Below are 23,389 nucleotides of genomic sequence, written 5' to 3'. Positions count from 1 at the left end.
TGCAGCTGAGGGAAACCTCCACCAACATGCCCAATTGGACCTTTTGGATCTCTAATTTGTTGATTATGTGCTCTAGTTGATCCACTTTCTTCCTTTCCTCTTCCTTTGCTTCCCATTTCATCTTATAAATCTTTGTTGGCTCAGCGTGCTTATCCATTATTTCGCTAACAACATTCTAGTGTTCTTTAAGGGGTATCACCTCTACCTCATAAGAATCCATAAAGTGTTTTCAATTTTCCTCTTGTACCTTTATCCACTTTTTAGATTTATTATTCTATATTTGCTTGTCTTCCTTTATCCTAGTTTCAGTTTGAATAATTCTATTAGCAATGACACTTATGGTTTGTACTACCACATCTTTCTTCATCTAGGGTTGTCCTGTTTTGTTGTTTAGTGGGTTCCCTAGGAGTAAGAATCTGCTCCTAGGGAAAGACACTCTAGTCCCATAAAGGATTGCCCTTCATTTGAGTTTTTCCTCATTGCATTAATCATGACTTGCAATTTCTGCATTTTCATTCTTAACAACCTATTTTGTTGAATGAGTGATGTATACAAAAGTAAATAGGGCAACCACCTTACCTTTTTATGCTCTGTGGATATGGCAACAATTGCTTCTTCTCGGTCAACAACACTAGTTTCTACAGGAGTGTCAACAGGTGTGCCCACAGGAGTTGCAACAACTATGTCCTCGAGAGTAGCAACATTTGTGTCTATAAGAGTAGAAACAATTGCACCCTCGAGAGTAGCATTATCTGTGTCTGTAGGAGTAGCAACCTCATCATATGAATATGCATCTAACATAGTAGTTAACCCTTCCCCAAGAGCACTCCTTGCTAGTTCTTGGGGAGCAACAAGGTCACGTATCCCAAATTCTTCAAACCTTAGGTCCTCTACCCTTGTTGGTTCTTGTGTGTCAGCTAGGGTGGTTTATTTTTGTTGGTCTATGCTTTCCTCTGCCCCTACTTGTTCTTGTGGAGCATCATGGGTTTGGTGGCGATAAGAGTGTTACGTGTCATATTCTTCCCTGAAACATAAGGGGATCTCTTCCAATACACTATGATCCTCTTCATGGCCAACTTACTGCTAATTAGGTCTATGTTAGGGCTGCTTTCTTTTTGCAGTGTCACAACACTTGGCCCTTCTTCCTCGATAAACACTAGTGGGTACTCTATAGCCAAGGGAGTCACAAAAATATATTCTTCTTCCTCCGCAGTTGCCACAATGTTGCGATCATGTGGTGAAGTTGCAGCGACTGGAGCTATAGTAATGCCTTCCCAAATTCTTCCTTCTTTTTTGGCTAAATCCCATTACACGACCAACTTGATAAGGCCATGATGTGAAACAACGTCTCATGGCTTGTTCGCTTTTTGTGCATGGGCCACCATGTTTTGTAGAGTCTTGAGTAAAAAATACAATGGGTTGATAGTGTGCTTGTGTCTATGATGGTTGAGGAGGCAGATGTGTTGAAGATACACATTATCGTAGCAACCCTCTCACATGATGTAGCTCTGAATAAGTGAAGCTGCATCTCCCCAAGGGTTCGACAAAGACTAAGAAGCAAATCATGTCCCTTTCTTCACCAAATATTCTCTTGCTCTAGAAATTGTTGCAGAAGTTCAGGCTTGGATGTCTCTTTGCAGTACCATTGTTCCACTTCCTATGAAAGCCCTGTCACATCTGCTAGAACCTCCTAGGTCGTTTCTATAACTATTCCTACAATTATATATGTGTTGGCCCTAAAATTTAGGGCAAATTCCAGTGGTACCTCATCATCGTAGCCTTTTAACTTGCACACATATTCCATCCATCCCGCCTCTTGAAATATATCTCGAATGTGTTTGTAAGCTTCCAAGATCACTACCTTAGTGGGTTCATGATAGATACGTGAGCTTGTCATGGCCCCTATAACTCTCCTTCCTTCAGTTATTGTTGTTACAATAGGAAAATGGCAGCTTGACAATTTCTAGGGGCTATTTTCCAATTTTGATGAAAAATGATGTAGAATTTCGCACTATAGATCAACAGATTATGCAATATACTAAAGAAAAATACAAGATCTACTTCTACAACAAACTTGCGAAAGCTTAATCGATTTTGAGCAAGATCACTTAGAACACATATAACTGAGAATGAAAAAGAAATCACACATGAACATAGAAGAATACTCTGGGGAAAGCCTCAGCTAGAAACCCCTATCTCTGTAATATCATACAAGTGGAAAATAGTTTGGATTACACAAATCATTAGCTCACAAGCTATACTGCTCTTAGTAGAATCCTACAATACAGCTCATAGACTGAATAGACACAACATATGCCTTCCCTCAGCCCTCCAAGCCTCCTATTTCATTGCGCAGTTTCTCGTGGGGTCTAAGGCTGCCACCTATATGAATTGGCCTCATCACACACTCATCAAACTCAAAAGAAATTGTGCAATCTCCAAGGAATGAATTCCTTCTGCATGCAAGAGATATCCTCAATGGAATATTCTTGCAACTGATAGTACATTGTCCCATCATCTAATCTCAACTGGGTCTCTGACTCAACTGACATGCATGAGTTATTTATGAGAGAATATTCAGTTATCTGAAGTGCAACAGTTACATGCATGCATGCATTAACTAACTGAACTCAATCAGTTCGACAAACTGTTGTAACTAATCTAACTGGACTTAACTCAGATAAATGAGCTAACTAATTACAACTCAAAGTAAAACTCATCCTGATCTTCTTTAATCAAAGGATAACTTCCTCAATCAATGGAGAAACTGTTGCATGTCTTCACATAGACTTCATGTTTGATTTCCTACAACTAATTAACTCAAGATGAATTAATTAATTATTTTACAAACAACTACTAAGATCAAATTCGAATTTTAATTCTCAATTTTAGTTTAGGGACTAACTAATATTGGAATGTATCCCGAAATGCTATTTATAGCAGTGCTATTTTTAGCACTTCTATTTTTAGCATTTCCTGTTTCTATTTTCAACAGATGATGGCTTTAATAGTTTTTGGTGGATGGGTTAAGAATTTTGGAGAATGATGTAAGGGAATGGTGGCAGTAGGTAATAATAAAGAAGTACTCTTACAACTTTAAGACCTATTCATTATGAAAATTATTGGAGAACACACCTCCTGTCATATCTTATCTTAGTGACTTTCCCTTTGTACAATTGACTAAGTTGGTGGTTGGTACCATAAATTGTGCATTCTTAGCATGGTTGAAGAAATAAAAATGGTGGCGACATAAGTTATGGCAAGAGAAGTTGTAGCAATGGTAGTATCAGTAATAGAAGTAGGAATTGTAGCTGGAGGAATTGGAGCAACGATAATCAGTGTTGCAACTATGAGATTTGGAACAAGAGGAGTTGCAACAATAGGAATTGCAACAACATGAATTAGAGCAAGAGGAATTACGACAATGGGAGTTGTAACAACATGAATTGTGTTGAAAATCAATACTTATATAAATTAGGGTTTGATTCCTCCTTCTTGATAATTACTTGTGATTTATGTTGGCATCTTTTACTTTTATGTTATATTATCTTTCATCAAGCAACTACCAAATTAAATGTATATGAAGACAAACACACAATATAGGCACTCAACCAAGGAAAAACCCCTCCAAGGGAAAAACCCAGTCAAACTCTTCCACTAGTAGATTTAAATCAAGATGAGAAAATCCAAGACCCTTTAGACCTAGATAAAGACCTCCTCCAATCACCAAGTTATCCCTTCCTTTCGGTAGATGATCCATGCCCAAGTCTCCAAGTGCCAGCTTCTCAAATGCATCTTCAATCCATAATTTCACCCCCTAGCTTTAGAATTTCAGACCTGCAATTGATTCGGAATATATTGTAGCTTCACGACCCCATCCTGTACTAGACTTCTAATGTAGTGGTACTTGTTATTGATATGCTTTGTCCTTACATGAAACACAAGGTCTTTAGACATCTTGATGCTACTTTGATTATCACAATTTATCATAGTAGGATCCAGTGGCCTTCCAAAAAAATCTGAGAATAATTTTCTTAACCAAACTACTTATTTTCCTACTTTACATGCAACAACATATTCAACTTCAACACTACTTAAAGCAACAGGATCTTGTTTTCTACTCGTCCATGAAATCATTGTAGATCCTAAACTGAAACAACCACCAATAGTACTTCTTCTATCAATGTCACTGCCACCCCAATCGGAATCGGTAAAATCTGTTAATTTAACATCCTTTCCATCATACTTCAGGCAATGATGGATTGTTCCATGTAGGCATCTCAATATATTCTTGGCAGTTATCTAATGGTCATGATGAGGTTCCAATTGAATTTGACTAAGAATGTTTACAACAAAGAATAGGTCAGGTCTAGTATTCACTAAGTACATCAAAGAGCCCACCAACTTAGGATAGCTTGTAGGATTGACGAGGATAGAGTCAGAGCTTCTCAACTTCTTTAGATTTGTGATCATGGGAGTAGTCATAGGCTTGGAATCCATCATACCAAACTTTTGTAACATCTTGATTATGTACTTTCCTTGACCAAGATATATCTCACCGAGTTTCTACCAAACTTCCAAGCCCAAGTAGTAATGCATGAGTCCCATATCTTTCATTTCAAATTCTGCTGCCAACATTTTCCTACATTCTAGAATTTTGCACTCCACACCTGTAATAAATAAATCATTAACATATAAAAGTATATTAACAAGTTTACTCTTCACTATCTTAATGTAGAGGTTTGCATCAACAAAACTTTTGACGAACCCAACCTTTAAAAGATATGCAACCATCCTTTCATACCAAGCCCTAGGAGATTACCTCAAGCCATATAGAGTTTTCTTTAGTCTGCAGACATATGTATCCCCACTATTTATCTCAAAGCCTTCCGGTTGTTTAATATATACCTCTTCATCAATGGTTCCATTTAGAAATATTGTTTTGACATCCATTTGATGGATATTCCATCCCATAGTAGCAGCTAGCAAAACCAAAGATCTAATATAGTGTAGTTGGATGTGGGAGCAAAGGTTTATTCATAATCTATTCCTTCCTTTTGAGAGAAACCTCTTGCAACAAATCTTGCTTTGTATTTGTCTATACTTCCATCAACGACATGTTTGGTTTTGTAAATCCATTTGGAAGTGATAACAGATTTGTCACTAGGTCTAGGAACGATTTCCCAAACACCATTAACCCCATTCTTCATGATGGGTTGATATTTTCCTTGCATTGCTTTCTTCCATTCTTCTTGATGAGCGACGTCTTCAAAGGTAGTTGGTTTGGTTTCGATTAACTTCGTTATGTATGTTTCATACCTTGAGTATCTTTTCGGTCTTTTATTTAGAGTTCCTTTAGTTGCTCCATGTCCTTTGGCATCTTCAAGTGTAGCTTTTAACCAATTTGGCCTCTTCATTGTTTTGGGAATGATTATCAGTTGACTAGGCTCACTTGGTCCTTCTTCTTCTTGGTTTGTAGGTGTCTTGTCATGTTGCTCTTCTTCTTCAAATAGTGGTACATCTTCTTCATCGGATTCAATTGGAATATCCTTGGATCTTTTCTAGGCATGGTTTTCATCAAATATAACAGCCTTGCTAACTTCAATTTGTCTTTCTTCTTTGATGTAGATTCTATAAGCCTTTGATGAAAGACTATAACCAACGAAGATACATTTTATACGTGTAGAGTCTAACTTCTTTCATTGTCTTTTGGAACATGAATGTATGCGGGACATCCAAAGATTCAAAGATGGTCTACACATGGCTTCTTCCTTGTGAATGCTTCTTTCGGTGTCATATTATCAAGGATTCTATGTGGAGTTCTATTTCGTATGTATGTTGTTGTCATCGCTGCTTCTCCCCATAGAAATTTTGTTAGATCTTGATCAAATATCATAGTCCTTATGCATTCTTCAGTGGTTCTATTTTTCCTTTCTGCTACTCCATTATGTCCAGGTTGTAGGGAATAATGATCTCCCTCTTAATACCTGCTTCTTTACAATATGCGATAAGTTATTTTGAAGTGTATTCACCTTCATTGTCGGATGTCAGAGTCTTTATCTTTCTTTCGGTTAAGGTTTCAACTTCAGATCTATATTCCTTGAAATTTTCAAATACTTCATCCTTTATCTTGAGAAGATAGAGCCATGTCTTTCTAGAGTGATAATTAATGAAGGTCACACAATAAAGATGGCATCCAAGAGATTTATTAGACATGGGCACACAAACATCAAAATGAATGAGGTCTAATATCTCCTTAGACCTTGTGTCACTGCTTGTAAAAGGTTTCTTAGTGTTCTTTCCCAAAGCACATCCCTTGCATACTCCCTCATGGTCTTCCTTGATGTTGGGGATGCCATTTACCATTTGACTTAGAGAGGGTATTATCTTGTAATGAATATGCCCATATATTCTATGCCAAAGTTCGATAGGATTAATTTCCATGTGAACAAGGGCTTGAGGAGATGGTGTTATAACTCTATATAGTCTTCCTTCACGAATCCCAATAACCCTTGCCTTTTCAAAACTAGAATCTTTTCCCCAAACCAAAACTTTACCATCTACAAAAGCAACTCTATCTCCTTTATCTTCTAAACAAGAAATGGAAAGTAAATTCTTTTTCAAACCTGGGACATAGAGGATGTTGTTGAGGTGTAGCTTTGCTCCACTTTCTAGCTTCAATGATGTAGATCCAAGGCCCTTGACTGCATAGCTATTGTTGTCTCCTAGCTCCATTGCATGTGATGATGATTCTCTTGATAGAGTATGAAGTTGTCCACTTTCTCTTGTCATATGTCTTGAGGCTCCACTATCAATGATCCATGCATTGTCATCATCAAGTGTACTTGTAAGTGCAACCAAGAATCCTTCACTCTTGACTCTTCTAGATAGATTGTAGATGATCCTTCCAACCCAACTTCCTGCAATTTTCATGATATTGAGTTCCATCTTCAAATAACTTTCCATTGAGGGAGTGACCTTTTCTTCCAAGATTGATTTTCCTTCCTTCAATTGATAGCCAACAAAGTGATCTTTAACTAGTCCTTTTTTCACCTTAGCTCTGATACCATGTTGAGAAATCAATGCTTATAGGAATTAGGGTTTGATTCCTCCTTCTTGATAATTAATTGTGATTTATGTTGGCAGCTGTCTTCTTTTAATTTTATGTTAGATTATCTTTCATCAAGCAATTACCAAATTAAATGTATATGAAGACCATAAGAACAAGAGACACAAGATGTAGTCACTCAGCTAGGGAGAAACCCCTCCAAGGGGAAAACCCAGTCCAACTCTTCCACTAGTGGATTCAAATCAAGACGAGACAATCCAAGACCCTTTAGACCTAGACAAATACCTCCTCCAATAACCAAGTCAACCCTTCCTTCCAATAGATGATCCTTGCCAAGGTCTCCAAGTGTCACCTTCTCAGATGCAACTTCAATCCATAATTTCGGCGCCCAACTTCAGAATTTCATACCTGTAGTTGATTCAGAAATTTCAGCCCCAACTTTAGTCTAGTAAGTTCGCATGTGTGAGAGAGAGATGCCCAAAAAATTTGGTTCTTGTATTTCCTACCTTCTGCCTTCTTTCTCCTCAACTGCTCTCTTCTTTGCTGCCTCTTTCTCTTGTAGATTATTTGTTGAATGTGTGATTCAAATGAGTCAAGCTGCCTCTCTATATATACTCGTTTTGTTGGGTCGAATAACCCTAATTCGGGCTGACTTCATGAGGACAGGGACAACTTGGTGTGGAGGTGACAAATGACGCTTTTGACTCAAAAAGATTTTTTCCTACATCATACAAAAGCCCAGGAAGGGTCTAATAAAAATGACAATGACTCTCGTGACTCATGACAAAATCGAGAAGCCTTCAATGGAGGCTTCGACCTAGAAAATAAATAAAAGATCACGAAACCCATGCTTCAAAATAAATTTTCTTTTACAATAAATTTATTCTCTTTATTTTCATCAAATACAATTATGAAGACCGACACTAGTTATATTCTTCAACAAATTGGAGCAAGAGGAATAATGGAAATGTTGCAGTAACAGGAATTGTAGCAACATGATTTGTTGCAACTATTGATCAACAATGACGCTATTCCCTGCATATGACAATCATTGTTATTGGATAAGGATCTTGACATAACTATTGTAGAACTGCGAAGTGTCCTTCTCTCACTTTTCTTTCACATGTCATGTCCCAGCCAGAGTTAGTTTTCGCATGACATGTCCCTATGTATGCCCCTTGGGGTTTTCATAGATGGGCCCCTTGTGTTTTTCAGTGGAACAAAGGAGAGAATTATCCGACAAGAATTTTCTATTTATGAACTAGATCGATATCACAATTGGGCCATCTGCTTGTGATTTTTCATAGGAAGGCTTTTTCAATAAGGGTTGATGATATAAGCAGAGCCTTTGTCCATTGGTCATTAGGGGACTTCTGTCCTAATCTATAGTGTGGGATTTGATGTCTCCGTTGTCATAAACAATATCAATCTCATATGGTCAAACCACTTGGTGTGAAACTTCCCTCTGAAGTCTTTAAACTTGGAGTCAAATAATAAAGCCCAGTCCCTAGCCTTCAACTTCTTCTTCTTGATGAATTCTTCATTCCATTGTACCCTATGATTCTATATGACTCCTATTTGGTGCAAGACATTAAGGGTTGACGATATAAGCAAAGCCTTTGTCCAGTGGTCATTAGGTGAGTTCTATCCTAATCTATAGTGTGGGATATGATGGATCCGCTATCATAGACAATATCAATCTCATATGGTCAAACCATTTGGTGTGAAAATTCCCTTTAAAGTCTTTAAACCTGGAGTCAAATAACAAAGCCCAATCCCTAGCCTTCAACTTCTTCTTCTTGATGAAATTTTCATTCCATTGTGCCCTATGATTTTGTTTGACTCCTATTTGGTGCAAGGCATCCTGGCGAAGTTAATCTAGTTCATTAATATGGAGGAGTCTCTGCTTTTGAGCTTTTGTTAGGTCCATTCCAAGTTGGATGGATGTTCTAAGTGTTTGGATTTTTGTCTCAATTGGAAACAATAATATTTTTTCTGTATACTAGCTCGTAAGGAGTGTAGCCAATAATAGTTCTCCATGCAGTCCAACAGGCCCATAAAGTGTCAGGAAGTCTGACATCCCAATCTTTTAGATGTAACTGAAGAATTTTGGCGATGATCGTCTCGAGAATCTTATTTGTTCCTTCCACTTGTCTATTGGCCTATGGATGATACGGTCTTGTGCTTGATCCTATATTTCTCCATTAAGTATTCAATGAGATTGGATGTGAATTGGGCTCCTCCATTTGCGACTATCTTTTGTGGTATCACAAATCTGGTGAAGATTTCCTCATGAAGAAAGTATGCTACTTCTTGCTCAGTTGTCACTGGGAGTGCTTTGACCTTCAGTTATTTTGTGACATAATTTGTGTGTACCAGGGTGTAGGAGTTGTGGTGAGAAGGCTGACTGATTGGCCCAATGAAGTTAATGGCCCATCTGTTAAAGAGTTCCAACATTAGTTGTGGTTGTAGTGGCATCTAATCGGATTGCACAAGTCTTCCCATATGTTGGTAGTTGTCGCACCTCTTTACCTACTTCTTGGCATATTTGAAGATGGTGGGCTAATAGTACCCTTGATGAAGTACCTTGTACCCTGTTCTTTTGTTAGCCAAGTGGCCCCCACATGGACCATCATGTCATATTTTGAGGATCTCATAGATTTCATCTTCTCTCACATCTCCAAATGATGAGGTCGAGGCCTATGTAAAAGAGACATCCATCAATCCATGAGAAACTTTCGACTCGTCTCACAATCTTTTGACGTTCTTTTGGTGAGAGATGGCATGGAAGTATAACTACAGTCAAGTAGTTAGTGATATCTACAAACCATAAAGAGTTAGTAGAAATCACAAATAAGTGCTCAACAAGAAAATAATCTTCTACAGGGGGTCATTTTCATTAGATGTGAGTCTAGAGAGAAAATCACCCACAACATTATCCTTTCCTGGTTTGTCTAGAATGGTGATATCATATTCTTGTAATAACAATAACCATCTAGTAACTCTACCATTGGTAATTGGTTTATTCATTAAATACTTTATAGCAACATGGGTAATATGTAATATTATTGGATAGACTGTGATGTAATGTTAGAATTTTTTGATTACATAGATAACCACATGGAATTCCTTTTTAGTTATCATGCAGTTTAGTTCTACAGGAGAGAGATTCTTACCAACATATTAGATTGTATACATGTCTCGTTCAAGTTGTCCTAGTATAGCTCCTATAACAGTGTCTCAGGTATTTTTGGAAATATGGAATTGGGGGGACCAATTAGGTCCTCTTAAGACTGAAGCCTTCAACACTTTAATTATTTGAAAGCGTGTTGTTAGTAGAGAAAATAATGGATGAGCAATTTGTGAGAAAATTTCAATTAATCATTGATACTATAACCAACACATCCCAAGAAGTTGCGTACCTCTTTTTATGAATAAGGAGTGAGCATGTTTAATATCACCTTACTTTTTTCTAGATCCACTTGAATACCTTTTGTTGAAATGCGGTGTCTTAACACAACACCATCAATTAGCATCATTTGACACTTGAGATTGCTAAGGGCCACATTGGATTCCTTACATGTTATTAGTTTCTTCCCCAAATTATCTAATGCCTCGTCAAACTCATCACCATAAGTTGTGAAATTATCCATATATATCTTCACACAGTCATGTAACAAATCAGAGAATATGCCGATTACAGTTTGTTGAAAGGTGGTAGGGGCATTACACAATCTGAATGGTAGAACTCGATATGGAAATGCTCCCCATGGACAAGTAAATGTAGTCTTGTCTTGGTCTTCAAGCAATATTTGGGTTTGGTTATAACCGCTGAAAACATTGAGGAAATAAAAATACTTCTTTCCTGCTGAGGTGTCCAGTACCTGGTTGATGAAGGGAAGAGGAAAATAGTCTTTGTGGGTTTCCTTATTATGTTTTTGATAATCTACGCAAATTCTCCATTTCCCATTTTAACAAGAGGGGAGACCCATTGACTATCATAAATTGGGTAAATAAAATCAACTGCAAGCAATTTTTGTAGTTCCTCCTTTACTATATCTCTCATTGTTAGATTCATCTGGTGTTGGCATTAGCAAATGGGTTGAGATCCTTCCTTAATATATATATGATGTGTGCACAATTCAAGATGGATATGCTTCATGTTTGAGTAATCCCAAGTGAAGGCATCATTGTGTATCTATAGTGCCTTGATTAGTTGCCCCTTCTATTGTTCATTCAATCCCTGGTTGATTTTAAAGGTTCGGCCAAGAATAATTTCTATGGTTTCTATAATGGAATCTTAATCTTCTTTAGTTGAAGGCTCATTCTATATAGGTGAAGTGCTTGTTGAGGTAAGAGAAGCTTGTATCTCGAGGTGAAAAATATGATCAAGAGTGTGTGCATGATTTGAGGAAGAAGAGGAAGCTATGAAATCATTGATCTCATCATCCTTTGTTTTCTCATGAATAACCAGGTATTGATCTATAGATAGGAGTTGATGAACTTCTACCCCTTCATCACTATCCTCCTCTTTAGTCCAAATAGGTATTTTTGAATCTATACTTTCCTTGGCAGGAGGATAAAGGGTCAACTATTTTCTAGAGGTCCCATGTGAGATGGCCATGTTTCTTGACCTAGAAATGTAAGCATAAAAAATGGCCAACCAAGGTATGCCCAATATTAGAGGATGCCCACCCAATGAGGATTTTGGTTGCAAAATCATGAAATCTACAAGGTATTCCCATGAATCCACTGAAACTACAATATCCTCTAATATCCCTTTTGGTTTATTGGTGGATCTGTAAGCAAGTTATAACATGGTGGGGTTATGTAGAACACTAGAGCGTCATGAGTCTTCCATATTTTCATGCATCATAACAATAGTTGTATCACGCAAATCGATCAATGTGTTAGGAATAACATAATTATTAATATGCACATTAACCACTGGATTTCTAGGGTCAAAATACTAGGCTGCCAGGACCCCTCCCTCATTGGTTCTGATAATTTTTCCATAACATGGACAGTCTAGGGGTCTTTCTTCTTTTTTCCATGCTTCCTCAAACAAAGTTCCCTAAATTATTTAGAATAAATAGGCACATCTTTGATGGCTTGAAGTAGTGGTATCTTTACACACACATTTTTGGGTTCCTGGAAGAGATTAAATTCAGGTTGAACAATAGGCTTCTCTTGGTTTGATCTTTCAGGGTAAGGTAGAGTTTGGGATTCAAGACGTGGAAGCTCGAGAGTTGATTCATGTCCTGATTCTCTATTCCACACCTCTTTGTTTATATCTTCAATACAAACTCAAGGTTGGTTATTAGTTAAGGTTTTCCTAGATCACAAATGAATATCATTGCAATCTATGGAGGAGATAGAGTAAGTAGGATAGGTGGCTACAACCTATGTAGGTTGAGTTGCCCTCCCATTATTTGGGTTAGGGATTGGTTGTGCAGGCAATTGAGGTCTAGGAGGGTTAGATGTTGGCACTTGCAATTGTGGAGGAGGAAGGAGTTGTGAGGGAGGTTGTATAATAGCTTGTTGGGGTGCTCCATAGGTGGGATTCCTCCACCCTAGTTTCCAAAGTTGGTTTGGGGGAGGAGGAGCCCATGATTGTGTTGGCAGATTCCATGGTTGTGAAGTGTATTGCGTAATAGGGTTAGTCCAATAAGAATTATTATAAAACTGAGATTGGTCTTGGACCATACTTGGAGGTTTGAGCTGCCATGGTTTCTTTGGAGCAATGAAGTACAAATTCTCTTGCTCTTTTGCTTCTTCATATATAACCTTCAAACCAAGTAAGAGATGGGAAATTGTCAGTGTTATGGTCATTCCCACATATAGCACAAATCTCTACCTAATTCACTTGACATTCCTTAAGTTGATCTCTTTTTATGCATTTCTGGCAGAAGATATCCAGAGTTTCTTTTGCTTGCTCCTCCTTCTTAGGCTTCAATAATTGCAATTGAGAACCCAAGGAACTGAGAAGGCCAGTTTTGAAGTTTGTCAATAAGTTCCCTAACTCAACTTTGGTGACTCCATTTGTCGCAGCCTTAGTATTTCTTGTTATCATTTCGTGTGGTCCCTTACATGCTTTGGATGCTCCTCGGGTATATCTTAGGAAAAGTTCTATGATGCCATCATATCCTAGTTGAGAAACATCTCCTCTACCCATCAAGTTAAGGAGATCCAAGCACTTGTCTCAAATTCCTTGTATCAACAAAAACCGATGTGTCTTAGGAACTAAGTCTTCTTGCCTTGCTTTGCACAAGTTTTAATTAAATCTTTTAACATAGTCCTCAAGACTCTCATCTTCTTCGTGGGACTATCCAAAGACTTTCTCCCTTCTCTCCTTGGATTTACAATAATCTTGGTATTTTATGAAAAATCTTTGCTTCATCTGTTCCCATGAACTGATGCTACCTTGTCTAAGGCCCATTAGCCAACATAACGCTGCATATTTCAATGTAGCGGGGAATAACTTAATCTTTTAAGCATCAGTTACATAATAATAACTTCAATAGAGAACATTGAACTCAAAAATGAAGGCATCCAAATCTTCCCTAGATAGACCATGAAAATTTGGTAATGTTAAATGAGGGATATTCTTCATTTTGGCATTCGAGTTCATTCTATGATGGGGAATCCGAAGGAGTCAAATTCTTCTTCGACAGGTTGGCGTTCCATCTTTTCGAGTATCTTCTAGTTTTGAGGGTGTGTTTGAAGATTTTGAAAAGTTCCTACTTTTAGGGTGGTGTTGCTCCTAAGAAGGACATTGTTCACTTTTTGGAGGGTTTTGTTCACTGAATTTAGTTTTAGGAAGGTATTATTCGTTCTTCAGAGAGCTATGCTTGACAAGCTAAAAAGCTAGATTATAAAAAAAACAAATCTTCTATTGTATCATAGATTTGTTCAGCTCCAATTTTTTGTGCAGGACTTTGTATCGTGGACGTAGAGGGCCAAGGTTTTTTCTTGGCAAAGAGCTTATTGTTGGTGCTAAGTAATTTGGTTGACCTTATTCCTTTCCCTCTTGTGAATGTCCTACAATAATAGCATGGGGGGTGTTCTTGATAAATCTACCAAATTCATCTCTAGTCCTTAGCATCTAACAAGTCATACTAAAAGATAAAAGGTTAGAATGATAAAGTCTTGAAAATTCAAAAATAAATAAATAAATTCACACAAAAGTTGACACAAAACTAACTATACTATTGATATTTCCTCGACAACTGTACCAAAAGTGATGAGACTTTCAATTATTTCTAATTATCTTAGTGAGCAATTGACCAACCTTGCATTTAAATTTTCAATCCGAGGTTCATTTGGAAACTGTGAACTTCCATGCATAATCTATGCCAATACAATCTATTATCTATCGTGAAGTTGTAGTAATATGATGGTTGTCACAACGCAAGATAGAGATGCTTTCATAGGTCATGAATCTAGTGCACAACACAACACTTGCAGGAAATAAAACACACTTTTAGGAAAAGTAAATCACACTTGTAGGAAAAGTAAATCACACTCGCAGAAAAGGAAGCAAACCAATTACTAAAAGTGACATGTTCCATCATACCGACTTTCTTGGTTTGTTGTAACAAAGATGCAATGGCACATGCCTAGGATGCAATGCGTGATAAGCAAACAACCCAGAAACAAAATTCAAACATGACATAATTCTCAATTGTAAGTCATTACTAAAAATAGAGTAAAAGTAAGATACAGGCAAGTTGCAACAATAGAGTTGTTGCAACAGCTAGACTTTCCAAAAACACGCAAATCCATCAGCGAATCATTAACCCTAGGATTAGTGCTTAGAATTACATAACATGGAGTTGCAACAACAAGCAATGTGATTACAATATTAACAAATATCGGAATTGCATGGAGTTGCAACAACAAGTAATGTGATTACAATATTAACAAATATCGGAATTGCAACAGAAGGAAACCAACGAAGTTGCAACAAAAGGAAATTAACAGAGCTATAGCAAAATGTAAATCAAAGGAATAACAACAATGTAAACTATTTTTGAGTTAACCAAAATTGTAAATACTAAGCTACTTGCTAATGATACCTAGCATTACCAATCTAGGGGAGGGGTCTCTTCCTTAGATGAGGAACTATAAAATCTTCAAGCACACGATCACAAGATAGACATTGAGCTAATGGAATGAAGGGATCTTTCTATTACAACAAACAACAAATTGTACAACAATCAACAATAATTTCCTCTTTTCTTTCTTCTCTCGTTGCTTCAAAGTATGCTAGGTATGTATACAAAATGTTAATGTCTAACCTTAATGAAATTTTGGGCATCCAACTTGAGTGAATCATTTGTCACATCCTATTACAAAAATATATTCACAATCTAATATGATTTGAACAAAGGATGACTTAGATCAGTCGGGAGTTGTCCTTCGTAATTGGTCACCCACTTTCCTCTGTCGCCTACCATTGTGAGAAACCCATGTTGGTTGTACAACTATAGCATTGCCATCGAGCTAGTGTATTGTGTTGGAGTTGCAGTAGTGCAAAGTCAAGGCGCTCATGAGTTGCAATAGCTTCGTTGGTCATGTGTGAGTTGCAATATTCCCTTCAGTAACCACGTTGAAGTTGCAACACTGTCGAGAAGTTGCAGCAAGAAGATGAAAGAGAGTCACAACACTTTGCCTATTGTGGCTCGTGGAGTTTCATAATCCATCCAACAAGAAACACTGTAACCATAAGAACTATAGAATGAATGAAATGAAAACCCTTTAAATGGAGGAACATCTAGGGTATAGCCCAACAAAGAGAATTATTGTTTATCACACCATTGAGAGAGAAATGAGAGAAAATACCCTAGATGTCTATGTCCAAGTGAAAATTTAGCCTCCAATCAATAGATCTTGATAGCCTTCTAGTAGTCTTCAATTAATATAAAGTTTCCTTTAAAAATATATAGAATAACCAAAAAAAGGAGACTTCAATGTTGACACCAAAGTTTCATAAAAATATTATATTTTCACAAAAGATGATCACAACAATTCACAATGATTTGGTTGGAGAGTGAGCTTTCTATTTCTAGAAGAGAATCACAACATCTCTCCCCATTTTGCTCCTTGGAAAATGTCTAAGAAACCTCAAAAAGGGTTTAATTTTCATCCACAATAGACTTGGAGACTAAGTCATCACAAAGATTTGGCTTTACATTGCTTAAAACCTTCTAAAAGAGGTCATTTCCCCTTGGGAGAGGCTAAACTTGCTTGCCTCGAAGCTTGATTTGCACTAGTATTCCAATGCTTCCCTCCAAAATTGGGTGGATTGACATGGAATAGTGTTTCGAGGTTAAAAAAGTTTCAATGTATCCCTCAAGATGCTCAATGGTGATTTGGGAAACTATCTTGCAAGGGTGGATGACTCCTTGATTTGGTCCAAAATTAGCTTGCTTTCATGATTTAAGGTTTGACTTGCTTTCTTTTACTTTCATCTTGATCCACAAGAGTGTGTTTCACTTGATATGACCCTCCCTTTGTTCATAGGATATGTCATATTGCTATTTTTAATCCTCACAGTTGCCCTAAGAAGTTAGCCCCCTCTTTAATGGTGAAATAATGCTTGAAAAGGAACTTTGAAAAGGGTTTTTTGGGTGCTTTGACTTGGAGATGACTTGGCTTGCTTTGGAGAGGGAAATGGACCTCTTTCCTTACCATCAACAACATGAATGTTTGCTCTACTTGAAGTAGTATTTTGGAATAAATACAATGTGGAAGATTTTTTTTTTTATTAGAGGAATTTGCAATTGCGCTAGTCTCATACTTATTCTCATACTAGTATGACACAATTCACACCTCTACCACTATAATTCTAGGTTCACGAGTTTTCCCCTTTTATCCTTCCCAATGTTTAATAAATGTGGAGTTATAATATTTTTTCATATTCCTATATATTTATAAATTTTTATTTTTTTGCAATCTTTTATTTTTTTCTAATAAATAGTAATCTTACCTCTGCTTGTAGTAAAAGTAAATCACAAAGAACTTTCGGAATATACTCTTCAAAAACATGTAATATACATCAAGATGTACGCATGAAACTGGATTAAAAGAGCTTAGTATTTTAGAATAAATGCAATGTGGATGATGTTTGTTTTTGTTTTATTTTGCTATTGCTTTTGGTTTTGTTTTCTCAGTAGAGGAATCTGCAATGCTCGTGTTTTGAATTGGATGCTCATGCCACTTTATTGTGCTACGGTCGAGCAAGTTCGCATGCAACAAGTCTTGAATGCTTTAATCTTGTTTGAACTAGCACATAGAAGAAGTGATATAGTGATGGAAAATCATATCAGACAAATGCATAAATAGGAGGATCTCGTTTGAACTAGCACATAGCAGAAGTGATATAGTGATGGAAAATCATGTCAGGCAAACGCAGAAACAGGAGGAAGGAATTGAATGCGAGTAGGGGGGGTGATAGAAGTGGACTGAGAGATGGATTATGAATGGAAATTGATGGTCTTGGAAATCTCATTAAATCACTGCAATTCTAGCAACATAAGCAGGATGGAGCACCCAATTCAGTCAGAAAGAAGTATAAATCTGAAGGACAGACTAGAGACAAGCATAGCATCCCTTATATCCAATCAGGGTGATAAGGCAGCCACAAAGGCCCACTCTCATTTCGCTATGATATGTGAACAGTTTGAATTGTTGACGATCATTGTTGATTGCTTGCGGTTGTTAATGGATATGCTGGCCTACAAAGTCTACAACATCGAACTTACTACGGAGACAACAACGTTGGGCATCTTGAAGGAGGTGTTCGGAGTTGTGGACTATCTTGTTCAGGTAGCTCAAGAAGGGCAACACCAAGAGGAAATTCAGGACCAACCTGTGCTCGAGGACCTCCTCCCTCATTCGAAGTCTGTTTAGCTAGAACAAGGAGGAACTACTGAAAATGGGCAAGCTGGTAGTTAGATTTTTAATGGTATTTTATGAACTGCAAATACATATTGTATAATGGAGTCTTCTGGAGACTCTTTAAAATAAATGTTGTTAGAACTTAGAAGTATAGTCAATAATTGGCCACGTAGAAGTAGGACTCTTTTTGTGACTTTTTGGAATAAGAAGATGTAAATTTGCTTTGAATGTAAAGGTGTAGGTGTGTTTTCCGGTTGAAGTAATATAAAATATTAGTTTCCTTAAAAATATTATTATTTATTCATTATGCTGACATACATATATTATTATTTATTCATTATGCTGACATACCTGTTTATTTTGAAATAACGGTTGCAAATATTTAATTTAAGTATCAATAATTTAATTTAAATATTTTTAGGAATAGTCCAGAGAGCTGATATTTATATCAAAGTTAGTTATCTCTTTTCCCTTTTAATTTAATTAAAATAATAATTTAATTAAAAAAATATTATATTCATAAGTGTCATTGATTTAATTAAAAAATATCATGTTCATACATGTCATTGAACTCTTATTATTACTCTAATATGTTCTTTTTGTTAATTTTTTTAATTGTATGTTTAATACGAATATTAATTCTTTTTATAACAATAATAAAAAAATAAAGCTATTAATTTTCATAATTTTTTAATCTTGAAAATCTTTAATATATTATGAAGTAAGTATTTTGATATATATTATGATTTGATTTTTATTAATATTTACCAATTTTTTAATTTATGTAATTTTTCAAATGTAAACATATTATTCATAATAACTTATAATGCTTTATTATTAGGCTGAGAGCAACATTTACAACTTTATGATGATGTGTGATTCTATATATATATGTGTAAAAATTTAAAATATAAATGAAAATGATTATACATATTTATTCAATTTTAATTAAAAGCATTTATAAAATATTAATAATCTTATTCTCATTGTACTAGTTTGATTTGTTGGTTGTTAATATTATAATCCAGTATAAAATAGATGTGGGAAAAATATGTTATGAATAAAACATTTCAATGTCTATTTAAATAATATAATTTTATATTAACTTTATAGACACAAATTAATTAAAAGTAAAAAAAACACCATAATATAATTATTCAAAGTTTGAAGGTTTTCGGTCATATTTTTTTGACAAATTTGTTTAGGAATTCCTAGGAATCACAAGTTTGATCTGTTAATTATGCACACTTAAAGTGCCCTATAATTCTTCGGAGTGTATTCAAACACTGATTTTAAATAACAAAAATACATGATCTAGCTAAATATTGTTTTACCATATTTTGGTTGAAAAGTCTAACATGTAAAATAATTAAAAACTCTTTTATTTCTCTTATAAATATTTCAATATAGAATTTAAATAAACATTTTAAATGTTAGATCCAGATATTTGTGATCCATATTCTTTCTGATCAATCACATCATTAGGATTTGGTCCACATTTCGAACTAATTAATGTGGTTCACCCTCACGACAAGGTGAAAAATCATACAATTTTCATGTATAAATAGCAAAGATGCATCATGGCCCAAGGTGAGCTGATGAAAACTAGCCATTAGAGATTAGTTAGACAAGTAATTTTTTTTAATTAATTAATTAAAAATTAGATTTAAATTAGTTATAAATTATTAAATAATCTAAATTGGTTGAAAAATAGATATTATGAGTACTAATAATAGTAATAATTAATGTGGTTCACCCTCACGACAAGGTGAAAAATCATACAATTTTCATGTATAAATAGCAAAGATGCATCATGGCCCAAGGTGAGCTGATGAAAACTAGCCATTAGAGATTAGTTAGACAAGTAATTTTTTTTAATTAATTAATTAAAAATTAGATTTAAATTAGTTATAAATTATTAAATAATCTAAATTGGTTGAAAAATAGATATTATGAGTACTAATAATAGTAATATATTGTTAAGAATTTTTTTTTTTCTAGTTTAAGACTATAAGTACCCACGGGGATTTGAACCAGTGACCTATCGCAAGGAGTGCCTTAACAGTGCACCCATTCACCGTCAATCCAAAGCCCCATGGGCTATTGTTAAGAAAATTAATTAGTGGGGTTAAGAATAATTTATTAATAAAAATAGTGTTTATTAAATAATAATACAGTTATAAGTTATAGATGCTAGAAAGAATTGTTATGCAATGTTAAATAATAATCAGGATCATAATCTCTATAATAACGAATAAGGTGAAGAGATTCAAACCTCTGAGCACCATTAGGAATTCTCTTGGTTCGGTTAAAGACCCTATCGACCCAAAGGACATGAAAGGCATTTCCCTGATTCCATGTTCCTATGGTATTCCATATATTGGAGAAACTGATCGATAAACCAGAGGATTCGTGAACACACTGCAGAAATAAGGCAAAATTGTGCCCGCTCATCAGTGGTCGCTGAGCATGCGGGGAAATCCAAGCACCATGTCTGTATTGAAGAATTCAGAGTCATTCCCAGGGTTGATCATTTCCACCATAGGAAGCTTAGGAAGGCTATTGAGATTGAGAGGCATGCTAGGAATCTCAACAGAGATGATGGGTGGACACTGAGTAAAAGTTGGATTAGGACCCTCTCCTTATGATCCTCTTGTCTTTCTTCCCCCTTTTTATATTTTTCCCTTCCCCCCTTTATATATTTATATTATTTTTAACATTAATATAATTCATTCTCTAGCTCCTTTATTCTTCCCTCCTCTCTGTTTATTTATATCATATATTATCTCTTTTCTAATTCTTTTTAATTAATATCAAACATTAAGCTCCTAATTACTTCGTTAATATATAACCTCTCTTTTCCTTATTCTTTATAGTTATAATATTTTAGTTCTAAACCTTATTAGGTTTCCATATTATTTATAAACTCCTATGAAACATTTTTGACTTATTCTTAACTCCCTTATGATTTTATGAATACTTTTAACTACTATTTTATAACTAAATTTATAATACTAATTAATTCCTATCCCTTTAAGATTATTTTGACCCATGCTAATCTCTTTTCACCATATTCATTATTATAGAGATTATGATCTTGATTATTATTTAATATTGCATAACAATTTTTTCTAGTATCTATAACTTATAGCTTTATTATTATTTAATAAACACTATTTTTATTGATAAATTATTCTTAATCTCACTGATTAATTTTCTTAAGAATATATTACTATTACTACAACTCATAACATCTATTTTCAACCAATTTAGATTATTTAATAATTTATAACTAAATTAAATCTATTTTTTAATTAATTAAAAATTAAGAATTATTTGTCTAACTAATCTTCAATGGCTAGTTTTCATCAGCTATCCTTGGTCCATGATGCATCCTTGCTATTTATACATGAAGATTGTATGATTTTTTCACCTTGTACAGAGGATGAACCACATTAGTTGGTTCGAAACGTGGACCAAATCATAATGATGTGATTAATCCAAAAAACTATATATATATATATATATATAGAGAGAGAGAGAGAGAGAGCACTTTAACCCTAGTAAAATATTTAAGTACACAAAGTCCACCAAATCATAATGATGTGATTAATCCAAAAAAAAGTTTATATATATATAGAGCACTTTAACCCTAGTAAAATATTTAAGTACACAAAAAAAATAATTAATTAAATAAATAATAATAATAATATAATTTAAACATGATTTAAAGATTTAATCTTTAGATCTATAATTTTTTCCCAATCTTACTTTTAAAAAAAATGGCATAAATTTTTTTTGATATATCTCATCTTCCTAAATCCATAGTTAAAATAAATTTATATTATTATTTTATAAATCATCACTTCATTCCTTTAACATTTTTTTATCAATGTTAAATGTTGATTTCTATCCTTAGAAGTTTACGAGTGTTGATATGAGTGTTGATTTCTTTCGTTGAATTTTTTTGTAGCGTTGATGAAGATATTGCATTTTATTCATATGGACTTGTATTATACTTTATTTGGCATTTCTTTCCTCGTCTCTCCTTATATTTAAAAGTCTCTCAAGTGATTATGGACGTTCATTTTTCATTGTGTTTTAGTATTGGTGAATATTATATTTTATTGGTTATGATTTGTTTTGCTCTCATCATATTTTAATGGTTGTGATTGTTCCTGCATTTTATTTCAGATGAACGAAAACGAGCGACTTTAGGTTGGTACAAAAGGATTGAGATTGCCATCGCCGTCGCACAAGGATTGGATTACTTGCACTCATTTGCTGTAAGCATGACCTTTCACCTGTAAGAGGCACATTGCATTTTATTTATAGGAAAGCTAAAGCGTATGTTTTGCATTTTATTTATAGGAAAGCTAAAGCGTATGTATAGTATGCACTGTAATCGTATGTAACCTTTCCTCGTGTTATATGATTGGATGCATTGTAATGGTATGCATTCTTTCAACACGGCTACTAGAATAGTTCACTTTTCTATAGGGCTTTTCCAACTTCAAGATGCATTTTAATATCAACAACTTAGAAATTACTTCAGGATATATTTTTATTATCCAATTGCGTTGAAAAACATAATTTTCATGTGTTTTATATATATATATATTATAATGAGTAAATATTTATTTTCAAATTTAATAAGTTTAAATTTGTTTATATAGATTTTATTTAATTTTAGAGAGACAGAATCTCTTGAAGTGTAAACTTTTTTTTAGTGTGAAAAGAAATTTAATTCCTCTCAACACTTGGTGGATTAGGAATTAAGATGAATTTAGACTAGATTTTTATTTTTATTATTATTAAAGCTATTATGATATGTAGGCATAAATTACTCTCCATTTTATATTTATTTTTTTGTTTATAAATTTTTATTTAAAATATATATTTGTATATTAAAAAATATTCTAAATCATTTTTATTCATTTAAAATGTGGTAGTTGTATAATAATTGAATTTAAAATTTAATATTTCTACATTTTAAAACTATTTTTGGTATATTCTTTAACTGAAGTGAAATTACATAAACAATCGATAGAAATCACAATTAAATTAAAACACTCAAGAATAAATAAATCTTTTCTCACTAATAACTATTTGAATTATAATATATTAAGCACTATTTTAAAAGAAAAACTCATAATTTAATATAAAAAAAATCAGCATATTATCCATTGTCCAACATTATCACTAATGTAAATATCACTATGAGAGAATTGATACTCAATATATAAATTTGCTAGTTTTGGAAATTAAAGTTTCCCTTTGGAGAAGCTCCCCAACATCCGAAGGCACAGTGGAAAACGATGTTGTGAAGATTTGGGAAGAGTTTTTGAGTCTACCATATGTTCATTAATAAGATTGGTTGAATCTATGAGTGCTACATGACCAAGGGTGTGGAGTTTT

The 23,389-nt window shown here is 34.6% G+C and overlaps 1 protein-coding gene across 5 annotated transcripts in view; it reads left to right on the top strand.

The window, feature by feature from the left end:
• The window catches only part of LOC149212441 (putative receptor-like protein kinase At2g21480), a 448,846-nt gene that overhangs the window by 401,570 nt on the left and 23,887 nt on the right, over nt 1-23,389 (top strand). For all 5 annotated transcript variants that reach the window (XM_089391848.1, XM_089391847.1, XM_089391849.1 and 2 more), the window contains one exon: nt 22,166-22,257. In XM_089391848.1, the coding sequence (XP_089247974.1) occupies nt 22,166-22,257 (92 nt within the window). The remainder of the gene's footprint in view (nt 1-22,165; nt 22,258-23,389) is intronic.

This window comes from Pinus tabuliformis, chromosome 1_1 (assembly GCF_031772625.1).
Source record: "Pinus tabuliformis cultivar Carrire ecotype Pingquan chromosome 1_1, CPIR1, whole genome shotgun sequence".
NCBI lineage: Eukaryota > Viridiplantae > Streptophyta > Pinopsida > Pinales > Pinaceae > Pinus > Pinus tabuliformis.
Note: the sequence above shows the minus strand (reverse complement) of the source record. Positions and strands in the feature narration are given on the sequence as shown.